The sequence below is a fragment of the Drosophila obscura genome, unplaced genomic scaffold (genome assembly GCF_018151105.1).
Source record: "Drosophila obscura isolate BZ-5 IFL unplaced genomic scaffold, ASM1815110v1 contig_151, whole genome shotgun sequence".
NCBI classification, from domain to species: domain Eukaryota; kingdom Metazoa; phylum Arthropoda; class Insecta; order Diptera; family Drosophilidae; genus Drosophila; species Drosophila obscura.
In genome coordinates, this window is record NW_024542737.1 from 2,096,673 (window position 1) to 2,119,957 (window position 23,285).

Genomic DNA, 23,285 nt, shown 5'->3' on the forward strand with positions numbered 1-23,285 from the left:
ACTTCTATTTAATTTATTAAAAATATATTTTAATATATATGCATTTTTTATGTTGAACAATATCGCGTCACGTTTAGAGTATAAAAATAAATATGTATATCTATCTATCTATCTATCTGAATAAACTGCTTAAATAGAAACACGTTACCAGCCTTAATGCGCCTCTAAAAGCCATGTAATTCACATGTAGTAAGCGGAGTACTCCTAAATTATAGCCAAGCCAATATTTTCCATATTCACGTTCAGAGTGTATAAATAGTTGCCTAACATTTACATGTGCCTCTGCTGATAATTGAAATGCATATAACTGACACGAAAGTCGAATGGGGTTCTGTCCCCTGAGCGTGCAAAACGCTCGCAGAGTGTCGTCACCGGATTTCATTAACTCATGACCAGTACTTGGCCTGACCCTGCGCCGGCAACGGGTGATTGTAGGCAGCGGCCGCTGCTGCATTTCCATGTGCCGCTGCAGCGGCATAATCATTCAGCTGGTGCTGGGCTACATGGGCATTGTAGTTGGCTGCCGCAACAGCTGACTGGTTGAGATGGTACGCAGCCTGCGACCAATTTGAGGGCGATTCGAGCTTTGAGTAGTTGTCGCTTAAGTGCAAGGAAGGCGAGATCTTTGAAACGCTATCGGCGGTTAGTTTGGAGAAGTCATCGATGGTCAGCTTGGAGTAGTCTGCGTTGGGAGAGAAAAGCCGGGATGAAATTATGTACCAAAGAATGTAAGATGTGAAAGGAAAGACTTTGATTACAAAGGATCGGCAAATGTTGCAGAGCCGTTTCTCTGTTTATGTACCTTGGTGATAGTAGTTTTGACTGGCAAAGTGGCCGGGCTGTGCAAAACTTCCAGGGAATCCGTGCTGTGCGGCACTTTGGACCAAGTCGTAGCCGCCCATTTGTGTGTGATGATGCACCGCCGCCGCTGCAGCTGCTGCAGTGTGGTGGGAGCTTGGAGCATGAGCGGAATGATGAACACTATCGTTAATGCTAGGCCCATTGGCGGTGGTCCCAGCAGCTGGACTGTAGCCCGCCATTGAGCCAACGGCGAGGGGACCGAAGCCGAGTGGAGCCGTCGCTGCACTGGGACCAACGCCCACTCCCACTCCTACACTTGCACTTCCACTGTTCATTGGCGAAAGACCGGAACTTGATCCTCCAGAATGCTTCCTGAGACGAGCCCTTCGATTGGAGAACCACACTTGAATGCGAGCCTCAGTCAACGCTGTGGTTTGGGCGAGCTCCTCCCTGGTATAAACGTCTGGATACTGCGTGCGGGCAAAGGCCCTTTCCAAAGCCTCCAATTGCTCAGCGGTAAACGTTGTACGGGATCGTCGCTGCTTGCGTTTCAGTGGAATCCCAGGCTCAGACTCCGTATCACTAATATCCGAATCGCGGCCTGAAATTGAATGGAAAAGTTATCATCAGCTGGAACTCGTTCTTTATTCAAAGGCAACAAAAATTATTAACGCCTCGTAAGAAGCCATACAATTTTCCACGCTCATTGTTTTCCGACGAAACTGAATCATATATTGTCGTGTGGTTCGATCTGCGGATGCACCGCGTAGGGCCACCGACGTAGATCCTCAGCGATCGTGTGATCCCCAGATCAGTACAAAGTCATAGCTCCATATAAATGGGAGTCGACGTTCAATGCGCGCCATTGCATATTAATTGAAATGTCGGGGAGCGCAACAAATCTGTCAAAAGCCACCGACAATCACACAGAAGGCAGAAAGATGACGCGATCGGCGATCGGCACTTAGGAGGGTGGAAGGCAAGCTGCTGTGGCGAGGTCGTAGCCGCAGGCTCGTAAAAGTCACAGTACTTGACAAGTGACACAATATATCATATTACACAAGAAGATGATCGGCAAGTTGTCAGCGGCCATGGAGGAGTGCGCCAATTAACTTCGGCATCTGTTTACGAAAGGGAAAAGCCGCCGTCGTTGGCAATCGGGCTTGAAGCGCGGCGTGTGGCAGGGTCGGACGGCCTCACTGGAGCCGTGCCAAATTATTTGGAGAGCTCATTACACAATAAACTGAGTTTTCAAGGCGGGGCGGAGTCACAGCATTTGACGGCATAGGATGAAAGCAGAGAAACCATCGCTTATAATCGGGAATAATCAACAAGGTCACAAGCTCTTTTTTAAGATGAATAGACGCAGGACGACATATTTCCCGAATCTTACGGTGCATTTTTCGTGTGGGTGCTGATGTGTGTTTGTAAATGAAGCGGAAATACATTTTAGTCCGATTAAATTCATCGTCCTTTGACCTGAATGTAATCGTGGTTATCTGTGTGGTTGCATGGTGGCATGTATCCGTAAGAGCGCTGACCTTTTCTTCTGCGTTCAGTGTTAGAGTCAATCTTTTCCGGTCTGTCAAGTTAAATTATTAATTGACTTAACGAATGAGGGGATTTCCTGTTTCTTTATATACATATGTGATTAATAGTAGTTTAGACAACATGGGAAGTGAGATCTTTTGATGGGAAGGAATCACTTAAAGATATCCTTAACTGTTTCTTTGATTTAATATTTTATATAATCAAAACTGTAACTGTAGTGGTTTAAATGGTCATGTACCATATTAGTAGTAAGTACTTTAAATGTAAATTTCGAATGGTTTAGATTTGCATAAGTCAAGTTAGGTTATCAAATATTCGTACACACAAACCCCAAAAATGATAAATAAACTTTCGGTACGCTTATAAGCTCCACGGATCCCCAGACCACACCCAACATCTCCTCAAGCGATACCTTGGATTGCGGAACGCCCACAGTTTAGTGCGGTCTGTGGTCAAATAAAGAAATCGAAAAGTTCACATACGTATTAAGTAAAAACGAATGGATATGAATGATAAAATACAGAAGTCGCACTATTAATCTTTCAACACACGAGACAATAAAACTTAATTATACAAAATAAGGGGAGTCGATGTCGATTCCAAATACTGCAGAAGCCATGGAAGCCATGGAAAGAAGACAAAGAAAAACGGTTCGAGAAACGACACCAAAGCAAAGGTGGAAGGTAGAAAAATCAATTAGTTTTTAAATGTTAAACATTTTATTAATTTGTTGTTACTTTCCCATTAATAATGCTCGTATACCGATAAGAGAGCCGACACTGGCGGTCCAAAGAGAAAAAATCCAGCTGCGCCCGTAAACAAAGGCCCCTTTTATTATTTTGGCACCAGCATCGACAATGGCTCTGGCACCACTTTGGCTACCGTGGTGCTGCTGCTCTGTCTTTCAGTTTTGAGGCTTTATTTTGGGCACTGGAGCCTGTGGAAAATTGTTTGGGGGCTCTAAGCTTTGATAAATTACTGTGGCTTAGTAATCTGGGAAGAGTATTCCATCATTTTTGACGACGTGTGTTTTCAAGTTGCGTTTTTGAACAGCAGGCAAGTCAGCAGGTAGTACTTCAGAGGGACCTGAGGGAACCGACCTCCCTGCTTCTGCCCTGTGAAGCAAAGTGCAAAAGGCCAAACGGGCAACTTTTAATATTATTTTCTATTTTTTTCATTTGTATTATTGGAGACCAATCACTTCTTATGGACAATTGCAGCATAGCCTTTGTCCGAGCTGTGGCAAAGATCAATCTGCCTTTGTCTATTATCTTATTCGAGCACATATCATCAATCAACAATCTTGACATTGACTCTATCATTTAAATTGGTGCATCTGATGTTAAAGTCTTTGGGGCTGCAGGCAGAATCAAACTTCAATTGAAAAAAACAATTCTTAAATAACGTTTTTTACACTGCCCTGCTCGAGAGAGAGAGAGAGAGAAATGGCTGCAGCGGCTGCGGCCCAACCTGTCAGCTGTCAGTGCAGAGACACGCGCGTTCTCTGTCGCCAAACATCAGATTTGGGATTTGAAAAATCTTGGGGTCTTATGACATGGACTTGGGCATGGCTGAAGGGGCAACCCAACTCAGCTCAGTTCAGTTCAGTCGGATATGTTATTTTTTAGTCCTCAGGTTCATGTCAGCAAAAGGATTACAGCAGCTTTAAAACTTATGCCGGTTTTATGTTTGACAAGATCTAAGCCGGTTATGTGTATATATACATGTATAATGAACATTGTACATAGTATATGTATATACAATATGTAGACGGAATACTTGAAATTTAGAAAAAAATAGTACGGCTATTTTTTTAAATTGAAGAAGTTCATGATGGAACAGATAGTCGGCTTAGTTCTGAAACCGTATAATTATATGAACATCAAATTATTATTTAAATGCTTCTATCGAACATGAATATTCTATCAATTTGTGTTCCAAATGCCCTCGCAATGGGAAGGAAAGCAATTCGGAATCGAGAACAAAATCGAAATACAAATGAGCGGACAGCTAAATACTATTATCAGATCAGATTCCCAAATCATTTCCCAATGACGCCCATTTAAACTAATTTACAAAAGTTGTCGGGCCATCGATGAAGAATGATGGCAGATGGATAGGGAAAAGAGAATAACATGGGGCCAAAATTAGTTATAATCATAATCCGGCGGCAAAAGAAACGAAATCGTCAAAGGAGTCAAACTTGGGGTCAGAAGGAAATGAAACTAATTTAAATAACAATGCATACAAACACTTGATCAAAACAAATCCCAGATGATGTTCAACCTGGCAATGGCGAAGAGAGTGAGATAGAGCACGATTGCGAGTTTCCAGAGGGGAAAGAGATATACAAAGTAGAAGAGAGAGACTGAACGAGACAGAGAAGTCGGTTAGAGTGTGATAATGCGTTAATAAAATATTTTGTAACTCATCAACACGAAAGATGTGCACGAGAGCGGGGCATCAGTATCATTGTGCCGACGGCGGCGGCAGAAAACAGACAAGAGTCAGGCTGAGGATGATCAGGGCCACAATGAGATCAAACAGAACGCACCAGGACACCCTGGTGGGCATTAAAGATGCCGCTCAAGATCGGCGCATTTGAAGTCACAGCGATGCTTTTGTTACGTTGACACTTTTTTCGGGCATGAACGATTTTAATGGGTTTTCAAGTCGAACAAATGAGCCAACCACGGGAACAGGCCATATGTGTGAGCGAGGGGCGGCAGACAGAGACTTGGTCAGGGACGGACAGGCACAGGGGCAGGGTCAGTGCTGCGGGGTTATAGACCGCACGCACATGAATGTTAGGGCAGGAGCAGGATATTTTTGCGCAAGCACAGAGAAGCCGAGCTCTTCCTCGCCGTGCAATCATTTGTCATGTGACACTGCAAGTATGCGGCACTCTCTTTCCGTGTCCCTCGGCTTCCCGTGGCGATGAATTAGAGAAGGTGTGACCTCCTATAACAGGATCCTCTTGGGCGGCGTCCGTTTGCAATCGTCGGCCATTGCGATCTCGAAGTTTTTTTGCAAGTAATTGAACCTGTTTGTATTTGGGTTTGGAAAGGATCTGCCCTCGTATTGCTGCCGCTTTGTCTGGTCCTGACGATCGAGGTGGGGGAATATATTTTGTAAATATCGCTGGCCATTCCCACGGCGGTCTTTCTTGATGCCATTGTTCTATCCACTAATTGCCACAAGTGTTAGCCTCATCTTTTCTTCTTTCTTTCTATCTCTGACTTCTTTTCGGTGTTTTGGCATTTGATTTCTTTGTGTTACCTTACATTCTTTCTTTGAGTGGTTCGAGAAGTGCATTCGCAAGGCTGTGGTACTGGGCGAAATAATACTAATCGCACGTGTATTTATCAGTCAAGCGGCTTTGGATTTCGGGTACAGACAACTTGGCTATTGTCGGTCTATTTGACGGAGGCGTAGCAAACGTTTAGCGGTGTTTTTTATTTTTTTGTGTCTTCAGTAGGGCGGGCGATCGATATTTATCAAGCTAAAATATTCCGAGAATTGCAAGGAAAAATGAACCCTACGCTAGTTCTGAATTTCAATGAAATACAAAACACACTATACACTTCACGATGTTGCTGTGAGCCTCGAACCTGCTCGAACATTGGTTGCCAGATTGGTTTAATAATTCAGTGGGACATTAGTGTATTGATGTCTTCTTACTTTCTGCCAGAGGTTTCCCGACTTAATTCTATTTTAATTGGTATTTAGATGAGGTCTGTATCGGCATCTCTCGAATGACATCAATGCTCTTAATAACGAGTTTAGTTGACTCATTTTGTTAGCTTTGCTCACAAATGTATTGATTTTTTTATAACATCAAACACTATAACACCATTTTTGTCAGCAAGGTTTTGTTACTAGCCCCCGCACAATTTTCTTTTTTCTGGTATTTTAAGCTATTATTTGATACTCCATGTCTTTTGATAGTTTTTATGTTTACGAAAGATCAAAGCGAGCCGCCAATAAGCGCAGTCAGCGACAATGAGCCATCAAAGACGGGGAGATGGTGGTTGGAAATTCGTTGATGGGGCTGTGGCAAGGGCAGTGCAGCCAGGGCTGGGACGTGTCCCTATAAATTGTAAAAAATCCAAATCAAACGAAATTATATGCGAAATAAAGATGAAGCAACATATTTAATAATGCATAATTTTATTTTCGGTGTCTTCAGGTCGGAGCCAGAATTCATACAGTCGCCGGCAAAGAAGGCGTTGATTACAGGCACCGGCACCGACTTTGTTATCCCATGTCCCAGTCCTCAGATCACAGAGATTCCAACGCAGTCGGGGTCTGGCCATCTGTATCTTCGGATGTGTCTCTGTGATGCCCGTTCCGATTGGGGTTTTGATTGTGACTCAAGGATGGGTAGATGGCTGGGTGCAGTTGCTGCTGCTTTTGCTGGACAGACGTAATAATGGTCCGAAGCATCGGTAGGGGTGGAGATGCGGACAGGGGAATCAATTATGATGGGAGGGCGTGAGCTTATTATACGCTTCGACAACATAATGACCATCTTGTGGAAGGCTTATATAGATTATGCTTATGCGTATGTACATAATTCATGTTCGTCGGATTGGAAAAAAGTCAAATAGGTTATGCAAACAGGTGCTGAGGGGAATTAGCTTCAACTTAATGTAAAATGTGGGGGTCATATGAAAGGGAAGGGAAGAAAAGGAAAATCTTCAGATCGATTTACATGAAACACTGAAACACTTTAGCCCTCACTTAAAGCACAACCCTCGCTCAGAATTCCACCTGTAACCGGCAGAGCACTACTCTCAGCATTTGGCAAAAAACGAAAACAGCATGATTTCGTTTCAAGGTAAAGATAAAAATAACCCCTTAAAATTCTTGCATTTTTCATTGCATGAATGCGACCTGCACTCATTCAGAAAGGCAACGTCAAGGTGACAACTAAGGGATGCACAACCTCAGCCATTGTAGTGCGGAATCTCTGTTGTGACAGGCGGGTCGGCAAAATATCACAGTTTCGGCAAAAATAACAATTGCCAAATACATGATCACAATATTTCGGCTATCGGCCCTAATGGACAAAAATCCAAGTACAGTGCTCCACAGTGTTCGTCTAATGATGCATCGGGAGATCATACAAAATAATTTTCTACTCAATTTCCAACCAAGCTCAACACAACAGACACCGCTTTGACCCCGCCGATCGTTTATCGAATGACTTTGCATATTTAGTGTGATTATTGGCTCCGCTCAAAATGTGAGGGTCGGAAAGGGACAGAAAGATGAGATCTCACGCAAGGCAGTGGAAAGCGGTGTTATTAGCTGGGACTGGATCTGGGACTGGCACTGGCACTGGAACTCGGTCTGGTCTGAGCTGTGGAAAAAGAATCTTGAGTCTTGTGTACTCTTGATTCTCAGGTGTCATCATCTACACCTATTTCGGTTGTGTATAGCCAACAAGCGATGGAGATCGTTATCGTATGGGCAGAGCGGTCTATTGTAGACATTTTCCCTTTTTCTGAGCGGCTTTGATTTAAGTTTAAGTCGCTCGTTCTAAGACGATCAAAGTAATGTTGCCGACACAATTTTGTTGATTTGAGCTACAAATGAATTGATCATGATTTTCCGAAATTATCAAATAAATGATCTGTGGTTTGTTTTACAAACTAACATACTCAAATAGGTTTCTCGTTCATATCATAGCAGTCTTGTTTCATAGTACTTACCGCCAAGAATTCCATGTATGGTGTAGTCCTTTCGTCCGTCTTCGCTACCGCGATCGTTTCCCCTCAACAGGCGGCTGATGGATGATGTTGATGGCGGATCTGCAAATCCTTCCTGTATTTAACAAATAAATTTTTCTCATTAGATATAAGTTTATACTTCGATCTATCCAACGTCATAAATTATTCTAATGGGCATTAGAAATTCGGACGCTGAGAACATACTCGAAAATCACACAAATCCAATTAAGATAAGCGAAGACCGGCTAAATAGCTACTGGTTGACCCGATAATATACATAAATACATATGTACACCCTACACTGATGTTAGACATATTGAGGGCTCTGACATTAATACTACAGTTGCTGGGCAGCTCTTTGTGTTTGGACAATTTTCATGTTGCTGTCTGTCTCTTCACTTCTCCCCATCTTGGTCGTGTAATCCAATTAGGGAAATGTCAAGCCCAGAGTTAGGCCATGCAGGAGAATTTATCTCTACCTGCTGCCGTTTGCTATGCCTGTGTCGCGTGGTGTATTAAAAAGCGAGACAGCTGTTGAGATTTGATAAAACCAAGAGAGAAGACTGTGGCGGGAAAACAAATTGCAAGAGATGGGCCTGCATGAAGTTAATCTCTCAGGTGCAAAGTTAAGCTCATTCCTTGATATGATTTACTTGAAAGTACGCGAGTCAAGCATAATCTACTATCGCTGGTTGAAAATATGTGTACAATATGATATATGCGTTATCTTGGAGATCAACTGATCTAACAACTGATCTCTTCCTTTCTCGACCCACAATTTCCACTGAAAACATTCAACGGATCCCGAAATCAATTCCAAATCGGAAAAAACCAATTTCTCATTCAAAGCCACCGAAAGCCGTCAGTTTTCATTAGAGCAACATGTCGACTTCCACTTTAACTTCAGGTTCCAGCTAATCGCTGCACAACGAAGCGCAACGGTGCGACGCTCCGTCAGATCTGGACTGAGAACTGAGTACTGGATTCATGGTACTTGAATACTGGTTACTGGTTTGACAGTGTATAGAGACCCAGCCCAAAGTATAGTAACTCGGGACTCCGGAGGTCCGAGGCCAGTCGGTTGCTCAAATGGAGTGGCATGTGCCGCAAACATTTTCATGATTAATAAAAATATTTCTCCACTGACGAAATTATCATGACTCCTCTCGCTCTCTCTTGGGGTTTGCGGCTAATTCCTGAGCGAACAAAGGTGGCCTAACTGGCACTCATAGACAAGACAGGGACCAGACAAGACAAGACGCCGAGTACAGAAACCAAAACTGACATTTTGTCCAGTCTGGAACGGTGGTGGCCGCCGTGGGCTGTCTGGTTAGCTGGTGTTGGGCTCTGGCTACCGACTCCTATTTCTATTGAATGTGTCATAAATACAACAACAGAAATGTGTTTTGATTTTCAACTGGACTTTGTTGCGTTATTTATAAGTGGAGCTGTGACTGGGGCCTACCCTACCGTACCGGTTGTCCAGCTGGAATGTGTGACGGCTTATCTTGTAGCAACTGACAACTGGATCCCAATTTCAATTCCAAACTCAAGCCCAAGTCCATTCCAAACCGATCTCGATCTCGGTCGAGCCCCCGACAGCGAGATACCTTTTTGCCTTTTCTCTTGGCTTTTCTGCCTTAGCAATTTCAATTGAAATTTAATTAATTAGTTGACAGTTGGATTGACACTTGACTGCGCTTTATTCGTGAGCATATCGTATAGAATTATTTATCTACATATTATTCCCTTTCTGCGATCGTATTTTGGGACTGCGATGGCTTCTCTTCTGGCTTGAGTGACAGGTGTAGTCCGTAGTTTTTAATTAATCAAGTTTCTTGGAAATCAGCAGTTTGTCAGCGGGTCAGAAAATGTTAGATTGAGGAGCCATTGAATATTTATCGTCATCAAAGTGCAATAAAATTAAAAATTTCGAATGTGCAAGTAGAATCAAACACGATCATCGATTGAAACAAAACACCGCCTCTAACCAAATAGTACGAGTATCTTTGCAAATACGGAGGGGAAATCGAGTTAACGGCAGGGGCATTCAAAGAGATAGTTCGAAAAAAGTGATAGAGCAAGAGAGATGCCGAAAGCGTATTCTAATTCAGCGTGAAGCGCACCTGGAAGCAGTTACGCCTACTGCCTTGACAAGCAAGCCAAACAAAACGAAAACGGCTGAGATGCACAGTATGAATCTCACAGAGTAAGGATACGGACATGTGATGCAACCAGCGATGCAATTGTGTGCGTGAGCGATATCTGGCCGATCATATCGATGGTCGCTCGAATTGGTATCGCCACATAAAGTGTAACTAATTGCGGCTTCAAATAAAGAGCAGGCAGGCATGAGCCGCCAAAAGGGGCTGGCGCATGAATATGCGAATACAATGTACCTTTCATCCTCTGTGCATACAAACTTGCCGAAAGGCGAAAAACGACTCCAAGACAGCCGTCATCGGGCCATCCATCCATCCGTCCAAAAAGAGCTCGAAGGTGGTGCTCTGCTGATGGACCGTATGCCAAAATCGAAATATTACTCGAGACAGTTGGTCTGCTCTTGGAGTCCATGAATAAGCTATATTGGCGTAGGCTCAGAAAAAGGTTTGAGCTCTGTCTCCACTGACTTTGCTTTCCGCTTGCCTAATTCAAGCGTGTTTCTGTCTGTTTTTATCTTGCATAAAGTTTTACGCTAATTTGCGCAAAAATAATGGCTGAGCATGTGCGATTGTGTCGAAGTGTTTGGGTTTTTCGTCTTTGATTTTCAGGTTGACTATGTGTTGACATATTGAAATGAATGAAAGAGGGCAAGGAGACCAATCCGTACAAATTATTTGTTTGACTTTTAAATCTTCCATTAAAACGTGACAAGAAATAAGTTTAGCTGGTGGGCTGAGATCACAAATACACGAGAACTCTGCCAAAAATACTCTGAGCTGTTGCCAGCTTACCCCTAATACTGGTGATAACGAAAAATCCTAGTTAACATGCAATTTCTTTGAGTGTATGCCACGTTAAGTAGGTTGACTATACACATTACCTGATTCCTTTTTCCTTGGCGTTAAATTGCGTGACAGGCCGGAAGTTTGGAGCGATGGCTCAAAGCCAAAAGGCAAGATAAATATATGTACTTTTTTTTGCACCTTGCCGCCTCAAGGATAAAACACAATCGATGCCGACAAGAAGACAACGAAAACATCGACAGAAACAGCAACAGCCACAGCATCAGCAACAGCCTACTCTTTATGGTTTAATCGATTTCTTAACGGTATGGGTGGCATGTGAAAATTTGTCGTCGCCGTTGTACAACAAATTTGTCAATGGGCGGCCAAGTTCAAAATCGATCCTGGGGCCTTTTGGACCATTTGTGCTACCGGCCAGCCGGCATATGCAAAGGGCCGAAAAATGTCACCGGCAACGTGCCATAACAAAGACAGCGGGCGGCCCGAGTCTGCCACGTGACTTTTCGGAAAACGGAAGTAAAACGACCGGTGAATGGTCTATTCGAATCAGTTGGTATAGGTGAATCTCTTGTCTGCACATAATGTCCTGCGGTTATGGCTACTGGTGGGCCTTGCAAAGTCCTTGGACCCTTTGTTTTGGCACATTTTATTGCCTCCTGTAGTCGTGCAGGTGCTGTCAGCCTACAGCAACCGTGTTACTTACCTTGATCAGCTTTTCTCGTATCTCCCAACTAAATATGCCGGGATTCTCCTTCCGCAGCTCATCGATCCGGGTCTCAATCTCAGGCGAGGTCACCTTGGGCTTCGATCCACCAATGACACCTGGCCTAATCGAGCCCGTCTCCTGATAACGGTTTAGAATCTTTGACACACACCCATGCGAGACGCGCAACTGGCGTGAAATCACACAGGGACGAACTCCGCTTGCCGCCATTTCCACGATCTTCAGGCGAATGTGATTGGGCAGCGGACGACCATTGATAAAGACTCCTCCGAGTTGGTTAACGCGACCTTGTCCTGTAAATGGGAATGAGCACACATACAAAATATTTCATTCTTAAAAGTTATATATGTATATAATATCTTTAGGAAGCGAGTAAAACGATATCAAAATACTATCGGCATTTGTTGATTGTAATCCCATTAAATGTGGAAAAAGACCACAAATATGTCCCCGCCATATTTAGAGTGTGTCGAATGGGGCTTAATGAAAGTTTCAGACTTCCATTCGCTTGGTATATGATAAGCCCATCCGTTAGCTTACCTTGAAAGGGATAACCCGCAAATAAAGGCCGCAGGGAGTTGGCGCTAGACATATCCATTTTTGTCCAAATCCACTTGCTTATACAATAACTTAGGAACTAAGTCGATGCTGCACTGTACAACGAAAATAGCTTTGGCCTCGATTTCATACAACTGCACACGTAACAATGACAACGGAAAACGGAACTATTCCCTGTCAATCACATGCAAACGGCCGAAAGGCTCCACCTCATCACCAAGAAGTCTGACATATGCGATTTCCGACTCCGACGGAAGTCTGCGACTCTCCAACCGATAGCGTGATAGCGGGCGACAATTCAGCTCGGCGCAACGTGAATTTTTCTTGGAATTACGCGCTTCGGCGATCAAACAGCACGAGACTTGCAAAGCAACTAAAGAGGAGCGCGAGCATAAATTAACGAAGGCCGGTCGGGCCCGGGTGATGTCGACGACTACTACGGGGACGGACGAACAATGAGATCGCTCCATAAACTGGTTTCCCACATCTGGCAACTACCACCACTGCAGTGGTGCTGATGGAGATGCTGGCGAAGAGGGAGAGCGAGAGTAGCTTTCGCGCCCGCCCTTTTTGTGTTTGCTGCCTGCTCGAGCGCCACACCAATATGGCAACGATCAAAAACTTCAGTGTGGGACAGAGAGGGAAGACAGGGTGATGCGCGAGAGCAGAGGGAGCGCTCTCTGGCGCTTTAATCGAGCTGCAATGCCACGCCTCGCGAGAGTTCTGATTGGCTGGGCTCGCTCAGGGCGGTTCAGGGCTGAGCTCGCCTTACGTTTGATATTGTAAGATATCTTATCCATCCGCACATCAACATCAACCCCCTGCCCCATGCCATTTGGCTGATCATTTTGGCTGTGCAGCTGTCCCTGGGCCCGAGCCCGGACTGGGCTCCTGTCACGGCCGACACATTTGTGTGAATTGTATGACTCTTTATTTTGTCGCTGGCAGCCAATTAAAGCGTGAAGGCTGCCGTCGGCACAGGACATAGGCCGGCATCCAGGCCGAAAGCCAGACCGAGCCCAATGCCATAAGCAAGACCAGGACGCATTATCAATCGTTCCGGTTTTGTCATTTTTAGCACCCACAGTTGTGTGTCGTGTGTTCTCAATGTATGTATGTTTATCCCACTTTTCCACCTCGACCTCCATTTTCTTTCCCCTCTTGGCGGTCTAGTTGGGTTAGGTCTTTGTCATCAAACTTTATGGGGGTTCGGGTTTCCTTTAGCTTCTTGGCTTATCCTCTCCCGCTAACATTCGCCCAGACACAATGCAAGTTCATGCTTATTTACGATGAAATCATGTGAATGTTTTCCCTCTGTTCGGTTAGCAAATGAATCTGCATTTGATTTACGATTTGCAATTTAATAATGAACTTTGATAAGGTCGCTACTTTACTTCAAGATCATTAAAACTAACTATGTCGTATCCATGTTCCATAATCCGTTTAGCCATGAGGGGGGGTATTGCCAATAAGCAGGTATCTTACTAGATAGCCCAAACCTCGAGTTACTAATTTTCAATATGGAGCCAATCCCTATACCAAGCTCAAACTAATCCAGTACCCTGATCCTGATAAGCTAAAGTCATTTACCGATATACACACATAAAAATCTATCAACATCCATTATAGCAAACGAAAGTCACACCTGGTACGGTTTGGACTGTCTGCAGTTTTTGAAAAATTGAAAAACCTACGAACAAAAGCGAAAACAGCGAAAGGACAGCATCATACTAAAAAGAATTAAGCGTGAAGTTTACGCATATTAAGGATACGCACATGCCGCCTGCATCTGGCTTCGGAAAAGGCAGAGAGAGACAGAGAAATTTAGAAGGAGACAAAATGGCTGCCCTTTGCCTTTGTATGTACATCTGTATGCATGTCGTATTGTTGGAGTGGGTCCTGTGTAGAATCCAGGCCATATGCAAATCTCTGATCTATAATAATATTTCAGCAGATTTCCTCCCAAAAATTCCATTGAGCGGAATGAGCCGGCCAGGCTGGGGAAACAACCGTTGGTCATTGAGTGGAAATCAGGGTGAGAATTGCAATATTCAGCTGGTCTCGGCTTTCTGCCTAGGCTCTCTGTAGGCACCATGCCACAGTCAGTATAAAACTCGTTGTTAATGAAGCGTTATGCAAGGACCAAGAGCTAACCACTTGAGTGCACTCGCATGCGTCATTTACAATGGCCATGGCATTGCAAATGAGCCACACAGGACATTCTTGAACTAGGAAATGCCGCCGTTCCATTCCATGCTCAGGCCGAAACCACAGAAACTTGGTCACGATACACATGACAAATTCTTTAATTTGCGTATTGACAGTTTTCAATTACCGGAGCGCCTTCAAGCGTGGCAACGTCGGCGTCAGAACTTTTGATAAGGAGCCTTTGGGCAGGACTTTTGCCCTGTGAAACGGAAATCCGCTTATATACTAGTATGTGGGCGTGGCAGTTTGGCATCCTGTTAAGGAGTCTGAGGCACTAAACGTGCGGCTTGATGAATGGAAAATCGTGGAACGAAATTCATATTTGGAAATTTTTTTGTATGCTCGTACATATATGTACATATGTATGTAAATAAATTGAATATGACGAATAAAAGCCAATTGAAAAAGAAAAATTTCTTGGAGTGATTGAATGAGAAGTGAAAAGGTAATTGTATTTCAGCTCAAAGAATACTTGGGATTTCGAAACTGATCATAAAATGGCAAAACATGTGAAATGCTAGAAATACCAAAAGCAAACAGAGTTGCAACGAAAAGTGTGAAAATGACAATTAACACTCTTTGGGACACTTTCCAGTTAATATTGCGTAAACAAAGCCTTCAATTACGGTCCCATAAATGAAATTCAAAAATCAATAAATAAAATATCGAATCCTTCAAAGGATTTTGGTTCTTGGCTACTGAGAGGATTTTTTTGAATTATAGTGCTAAACTCTACATCAAGTCTTTTCCCTGAATCGAGTCACATGCTAGCCACATTTCTCATCAATGATTTATTAAGGGTTATAAATTTTGTCGCCGAGCTGGGAAGACATAAATGTTTTGTAGATCATTTAAGGAGGCAGTAAAAGGCAACATGTGAGTACAGTTTAATTCATTCAAACTCCCGAGACCATAAACCTCTCTCATAACTGGATCGGAGTGTGAACTCCTTAGACCGGGGAACGGGAGTGCTTCAGCATCTTTGAATAGTGAGGGCTTCCCAGAATGGAACTCTAACTTTGAGTGGGACCCGGGATCGACTACATCAGGAATTGTCTGACTACTGAATCCCAAACGAGTAGCTAAATGTCCTTGTCCAGATCCTCACGCTTGCTGTGCTACCATCCATCCAAGCCCCCCGCCGATGTGACACCTTCGTCCACGCTGGTGTGTCATGCCTGGCCCGGCGGGACCAACGACAGCGTTTGTTTGCCTTGCAAATTTAGCATGAAGGAGTGAAAACTGTCTGACCACTGAATTGAACTAAGTGTTTCAGGGTGTGTGTGCCCAGTTTTCACTTGTGCACTTCCTAAGCCTAGTCCAGATGGGCGAGCGATCTGTCATATGTGATTGTTCAATATTTGTTGGTTTGCCAAACGGTTTGTTTTGCCTTCCGTTTGGTCAACATGTCCTTAGCTACTGCTGCATTTGAACACTTTGGGCTTCTTGCTCATCTGTTGACAGTTTTCCAACGGATTTTTGATGGATCATTTTTTGGAACTTCATTATAATATGGGACTAACGGATAAGCATTTATTGATAGATTGTAAAGGATGGCAATAAAGGATTGCATGTTCTAGGAATGCAAAAAGGAAGATCTGGCCTGTGGTCATTTGAAAGGTTTTAACCATCTTGTGCTGCAGAGAGACTTTTGATTGAAAATGTATAGCCGCAGATGGTTAGGAAAAATTTTTAATTTCATTTGGTAATTCCGTTACATTCGAGTGTGCATGTTTGTTGTTTCTTTTGAATGCAGTCAGAATCGTAAAAACCATCTGGGAGGGTCGAGGAGCAAAAGAGACATCCTCTTGCGTCTTTGATGGATCCGCCAGAGTAGGAAAGTTTAGCGTGTTTCGCTTAAATGAAGTACCAAAAACTCAATTTATTTGCAATTAAATTTTGAAACAAAACTGCACGGGGCCCGGGGCTCAGTCTGCGCCTGGGCATTTGCATTGTCCGGTCAAAAAATAAGACTTTGGACTTCTCTCTCGCTCTCTCCAACTGTGTTTGCGTCCTGTTCTCAGTTCAGTTGCAAGTGCGTTGGTGCGGCTTGAGCTTTTGATCTTGCCTGTTCACACGCATGGCCTTTTCACTCAACTCCGCTCCACTCCGGCTCACTCCCCACATCGTCGCCACCCATCAGCATCTCATTTGAAAGCTAAGGCGCTCCACCGTGGGCCAACTCGGGACTGGGCTATATGTCATTGTAACATAAAAGTTCAATTTTAATTGCTGCGCTTGACGTGCCCAAGGTATTTGGCTTGGCATTTTTACGATCACTTTGGCAAATGTGCGCTTCAAAGCCATTTCGGTCAGCTCCGAACTCGAAGACCGCCAACCGCCACTCTCGGAGCGCACGGATCACCGACCGACTTTTGTCGGCCACTTTGTCCAGTCACTGCAAGACACCGACACCTCAGACACCATCTCCATGTCCGTCCCATGCCAGCAGTCCTCTGAAACTCTGTGTCAAGTCGTAAAACACATCAGCATCAGCGTCAGCGTCAGCCACAAGATGTCGTTCCGAGCATGGATTTTACATATGTTCATTTGTTTATATGACTGAAGTTAGGTGCCGACTCAGATTGGCACTCAAGTTAAGCGATTGCAAATCCGTAACTCATTTTGTCTCTTTTTTCACAACATTTTCGTTTTTTAAATGCTCACGAAAAATTTTGAAGTGCAGCCTTCACCGAAATTTCGAATCTTCATATGGGTGAGCAATGTTTTCCACAAACTTGCAACTGAACACAGCTTGAACAGATTATGACAAGTGACAACGCGGAACAAGCTGCTCATTAGGATCACTTCAGAAAAAAAATATGGATTTACTGATTAATAGGGAAATATAATATAAAGACTCATCTGGGATTCAGTGCTTTTTCCATTCCTCCCAGTGCATTTGATATATCTTTCGCATCAATAACATAAAGTAAAAATTCAGCCGAAAAGGGAAACCAACTACCAGCGGCATTTGCTTTGAGCGAGCTGCTGACATACTCGTATGCAAGCACTCTCTGCGAACTCCATGCCTACCAATCCGTGATCTTGACTTCCACCCTCCTCCTTATAGTCCCAACGCCGGGTCAGAAGAATCTGCAGACTGCGTGTCGTCTCCCACATGGACTGGCGAGCTCAGCAACAGACTCTGGAAGTGCCTGGCCTGGCAGTGAGCAATTTGTTTGCAGCAGTGCGTGCCCCCTCCGCTTATCGTCTCAAGACGGGCGGTTCGTTATAATTTATTTAACAGCCAATCCCTCTGGTCCCTCGTTCTTGCACCTAAGATCTCCCCAGCACAGCTGTTGAGTAATTTGCTAAACATGCAACCGCCAATCGATGGAGCGAGGCTGCCCAGATTTTCACAGATTTATGAGACGAGCTTGTGTTTTATTTCTTGTTTGGAATTTTTTTTTTGGCGTTTATCACTTGGACTCGGCAGTAAACTTGCTTACAGGCTGCCGAATGCGTTTTTAAACAGTGCATCTTAAATCAAAGATGTTTGACCGAACACTGTCGATTTCCGGCGAAAATCGCATGCAGCTTTGAGAGATAAATAAATAGGTGACACACAACGACCACAGACGTCATAATTGCGGTAAAGCTGACGGGTGGCGAAGGGGTATCATGTGGGCGGGAAATCGTGTTTGCTGTGTCGTCCCAATGACCGAATAGGAGCAGGAGCAAGGACACCGCCAAGTACTAACAAACCATTAACACTCGAACCGCAGACTGACAACTCGGAAAGACGTTTCAGTTGCGTTAGCTACCTGGGAACGGCGGTAGGTCCTAAAGGTCCTGAATCCCGGAGACCTGTACACATTCCAGTCTTCTTCTTTTTGTCGCATGATTAGAGGCCATTACAAATCGTAAGTGTTACGCTTTGCTCTCCGCCGGCGACTCTTCGTCTGGACATGGCTGGATATAACTGTCGGAGGTCCAAGGCTTCGCTTGCCTTTGTTTTGCTTCGTTTTGTTTCCGGATTCCCTTAGTTGTCCAGTCAAATAGACTTGTCAAACTGTGCCAATGATCGATTTGACACGCTAACTTAGTCAACTTCTGGATGTCTACATCCTGCACTGGCGTTTCCAATCGCTTTAGCAGCGCTTTTTAGCCTAAACGAACAAACCGAAATAAGAGTATCTACGCGCAATCCAGAAGATACGCATCTGCTGGTAGGCGGTGCCGCCTCAATGCCCAAAAAAGGTGTTGCCAAATTATGCTAATTGAATTAGTCGCGTCAAGGTGGAACCAGAGAGTTGAAATCTTTGTGGCTTATATCCGAAATGGCGAATTATCATAAAGCTACAATAACAATAACGATGATGGTGATGTCTGATGTGTTAATTAACCTAATGACGATTAGTTGCTTACTGCAAATTGATTTTCGACGCCCACTAAAGATGTTGAAATATTTCAAGTCTATTGAATAAATATTGAAATATTCTTATATATTTACATACATACGATTTCACGATTTCAAAAAATTACAATGCATAATATCAAAGACTATAAAATACCAAGATGTTGCATGAGGAACAAATGCCTTTGGATAAAGTGAATATACACATCTTGTAGCGAATTGCCAAAGCTTTTAAAAATGTAATTTTGAATATATGTTATTTTATTTTAGGAGATGTAGCACTCAAAGTTAAAAATTGTAACAGTGTGAAAAAGTTTATTGGACTCTTGTTCGCTTATTAATTTAGCCAGCCGATATAGGCAAAGGCCCCACTGTGCGAAAGTCATTCACATGCATGCGCAGACGAAGCCGTTGGGCAGCGGGTTCGCGGTGAGAGACGAAGCATCGCCGAAAAGAGAATGAAACCCCGAGCGTTCCCTCTGTCTATGGGACGTAGCGATAAGGCTCGCCATAGAACCGGTTTTGTGGTCGCTCATGCTAAAGGTCTTATCTGATCGGCGGCTGGGCATGGGCACCTTCAAAACCAGCTCAATAATAATTTTTTTGATTCTGTAAACTTAACTTCAATTAGATGCGAAAAATGCCGCAGCAAATCAAAATCTAATTAAATCAACTGAAGATAACATGCAGCTCAATTGTTCACACTCCACACTCAGTGTGAAGAAACGATCCACAAAAAGCCGCTGCAATTTGTTTTGGAAAAGTCGGCACGAGACTTGCCGTTTGGCTTAACGGGAACTGGACTTGATGCCACAATTATGACTGACGCAGCTTGGGAGCTCAAGTAACTCCAAGCTTTGACATGTGCCGACTGACGGATCGATTTACCTGAGAATAATTGAAAATCACGCTGGCCAATTGTCACTTTTTGGGAAATCAACGAAAATTGAAATTGTAGCAAATCGATTTGGGCCTGCAGCTGGAACAAAAGTGGAAAACGGGTTCGAGGTCGAGCTAGAGTTTGAAATGGAAATAGAAAATACCTGTATATGGAAGCCAAGAAATGCGTCTTTAATTAGAAGTAGAAGCCAGCATACGGAGTTTCATGCGGACTTCCCTGGGATCTCTGTATGGGTGTTTAACCTTTCAATAATTATTTATTTTCTTATTTTCACATGGCATTGGCTGGCGATAATTTTTTGAGTGCGGTGGGGGCCTCTACGCAGAACTAAAATCCATTTCTAATGCATTTATATTTTCTATGGAAAATAAATCAAATCGGGAAAGCGGCGCGTACGAGGACGGGTTCGGTGGCCACCGAACAGAGAAGGAGATTTCTACTTATGAAGATTATTTATGTATTTGTTGCTCGAATAGTACTTATTCCCCTGAGCTGCTTTGCATCATCATCTGCATCGTACGAAAAGGATTGATTGCGTTTCCTGATTATTTCGTCTATGATTTCTCGGAGCATTTATTTTCAAAAATTTCCTATTTTTCAATGTCAAATTAGTTTTAATCAAATCTGATAACTATATGAATTATATCGGCACGGATGATGAAAGATGGAATTGTAGTGGATCGAAAATGCATATTTCTCTTTGATGCCAGCTGGGATGGGCTAAGATCAAATTAGCATAGGAATATAACCTCCTCAGGGTTTGTTTGGTGCCATCTCCATTTGGCGTCCTTCTGTGGTGCGTATCTCGGAGGAAAAGCCCCTTATATTTTCATTCAGAACTCAGGCTGAAACTATCGGCAAGTTCATGACGATCGATTCTGTGCGGGTACAAAATAGTCGGCGAAACCCTTTTATTAAATCATATCCACAGGCGTTATAATTATAATCATTGACATCACACCTCTCGCGGACGCGCAGGTGCTAAACGAAATTTATGGCTTGACGCCACACACCGCACGATGTTCAGGGACGCTTCGGTGAGGAATTGTAGCAAAGGAGTGGATTGCAAGCATGTCCCTATCAGAAGGCGAGCGGAGTGTTAATCAAGGATCAGCTCAAAATTAACAGGAACGCGATAAACGAAGGCGCTACGCCGAATCGAAGTGCAATTAAGGTTCATCATCATCACCATCTTCATGCTGATCATCGGATGGACTCATCGTTCCTCTGCCTTTCCCTCTTTGTTTTCAAAGAATCCGCCACATTTCAGCGACTGTGACTTGAGCTCAAATGTTTTATTTACGACGGCAACGCCGACGCGGGCTGTTAGAATTCACACTTCGGTGGTGGCGGTCCTCGCCAGGCAGCGGCTTGGGTGTCCTCCCTCTACGTCATTGACTCACTTCACTCCCCTCCTCCCTCTACAATCTTTTGCCGACAAAGCGCCTCAAAACGGAGCAGAGTTGAAAGGGAAACCACAGATCATGCACATAATGGAATTCTTTGTTACCCATCCAAAAGTCAAGCGATCCTTATGCTCGGTATATGAGACATCCTTTAGCCATATCATCCTGGCGATAGTCGTGCCCGCCTCTACAACACTCCTGATTGGCTACAACATCCCCAGGATTCCTCTACAGTTAGATGATTCTCTTTTCGTTAAGCTGACCAACTGGCATTCCACATTTTGAGGGCGTCATCCGATCACACATTATTAATTCGTTTTTAACCGTTCCGAAGGAGTGATATATTTGTACATATTACTCTTCTCACCTCTCGGACCAACTGTCCGATCCGGCAACTGTTTGCCGGATCTCCTCCTCTGGCAAATAGCCGCCCTAATTAATCATCTTTCTCCTTTATTTCATTTCAGGGATTTCAGTTTCAGCCTCAGTTTGAGGCTTTGGTGAGCCGCCCGTTCGTGGTAACATTTGCTGTGTAAACAGTTGCGGTTGAGTTTTAATTTAGTTTTCTTGTTTCAGCGTCCACAGTCGCCTCTGCCCCACAGCTGTTGCTGTTACCGACGCGACGGATAGAGGGGAACCGTAGAGAGGCTTTCGTTTAAGCTGACATATGGGCGTTAGTGGTAATTTTTCAGCGGAATTTATTGGGAGCGCTTTAAGAATCATTAGCCCAGCATTTTGGAGGGATCTTCATTACTTACTAATATACGACGTTTTGAAAAATTGCTTCTGGCCACAACATTTCTAGGGAGTAGAGCAGGCTTCTCAATCGCTTGTCACAGGCCGTCGGCTCGCATTTTTTAATACATGAAGAAATCGAATTCCACAGCATTTTAAAAGCATCACTCAAGTCAATTCCAATGGCCTTGGAAGGGTTGTAGGGTTTCGTTTTTACAAATGAATTTTCCGACTTGAACGGATACTCGAGCAATGTGCCAGCCGACAGCTTTGCCAAAACATGGCTTCCATTCCTCGTTTCCTTGTCTCTCTAGTAAAAATATTAAAAAATTCCCACAAAAATGCCACATTCAACGAATGAAATGTATTTTTCTACTAAGTATGTATAAGCTGAAGTATAGTTGGCTTTTTATTTTTTCTAATAATATGAATTGAAAGGCAAGGGTGCAAATAGGGTGAATAAAGGAGAAGCGGTAGTCAAGAAAGAGAGACAGACATTCGAAAGTTCAATGGATATAGATACATCACTGCCGCAGACAAACAATCTGTATCTGCATCAGTATCGATATTGGTAGCGGCAGCGGTATTTTTGCGAATCGCACAGTAGCAGTTGGAGTTGTCATAAGATTTGAGCGATTGCCTCGAGGCGAAGCCACACACAGAGCGTGGCGGCCAACCAAACAATAGCCTTACAATTATTGCCAAATGGCACACATTCAACACGAGTGTCGGTGTCTGTGTCTGTGTTCGTGTCGTCGTCGGTGTCGCACCCACGCGAAATTTATCTCACAGATACACACTCGTACGCCTCCATCTCAGCACTGGCAACCAGTTTGTTCATATTGTTCATGTCTCCAGCCTTGCCTTGGAAATGATGCCGCATAATTTTCAATGCTCGCACACGCGGCGTATACGCAACATGTCAGAAAGTTCTTTGATTTCGACCGACACTAGAGTGGAGAGCTCATAGCTGAGTACTCGGAGCACAGATGGAGCAAACAGCAAATTACCCAAAAGTCATGAACTCGGAAATGAAGTTTTTTTTTTCCTTTTTGCTCGTGCGAAAATCTTTTTGTCAGCTTCCCACTCGTCCACACATATTAGTAGCCTTTCCGGGTCTCTTTTTCCCATGAATATTAATGTTTTCTGCTGTTTTGGGTATCGGGTTCATTCTAATTAATAAAAGCAAACAACAGCAATGCCTGTTGGCTGACTTCAGTAATTGAATCACATCTTCGTTGTGTACAAGAGAAAATTTAATGGAGCATGCCGGGGTTATGGTAACTGTTTTTACCGAAATACGAGAGTTATACGAGATTTATGAGAGCTATGCCATATCA

At 43.7% G+C, this 23,285-nt stretch overlaps 1 protein-coding gene and 1 long non-coding RNA gene across 2 annotated transcripts; one reads left to right on the forward strand and one right to left on the reverse strand.

The window, feature by feature from the left end:
• Positions 1-46: 46 nt before the first annotated feature.
• On the reverse strand, positions 47-12,689 carry LOC111074479 (protein gooseberry-neuro). Its single transcript, XM_022367276.2, has 5 exons — positions 12,318-12,689; positions 11,757-12,070; positions 8,070-8,181; positions 803-1,402; positions 47-682 (listed from the first exon to the last, which is right to left on the reverse strand). Exons 1-5 carry the CDS (start codon positions 12,373-12,375, stop codon positions 387-389), a joined length of 1,380 nt encoding a protein of 459 aa, XP_022222968.1. The 5' UTR covers positions 12,376-12,689; the 3' UTR covers positions 47-386.
• A 7,690-nt stretch (positions 12,690-20,379) lies between these two features.
• On the forward strand, positions 20,380-22,286 carry LOC111074480. Its single transcript, XR_002607816.2, has 3 exons — positions 20,380-20,600; positions 21,678-21,728; positions 21,787-22,286. It is a non-coding gene; the product is annotated as an uncharacterized LOC111074480 (long non-coding RNA).
• Positions 22,287-23,285: the final 999 nt, after the last annotated feature.

Coding starts and splice junctions, on each gene's coding strand:
- LOC111074479 (XM_022367276.2), bottom strand. CDS start 12,375: ATGGATATGTCTAGCGCCAACTCCCTGCGGCCTTTATTTGCGGGTTAT. Junction 12,071..12,317: donor TGCGGGTTATCCCTTTCAAG/GTAAGCTAACGG, acceptor TCCCATTTACAG/GACAAGGTCGCGTTAACCAA. Junction 8,182..11,756: donor TACGAGAAAAGCTGATCAAG/GTAAGTAACACG, acceptor TGTTAAATACAG/GAAGGATTTGCAGATCCGCC.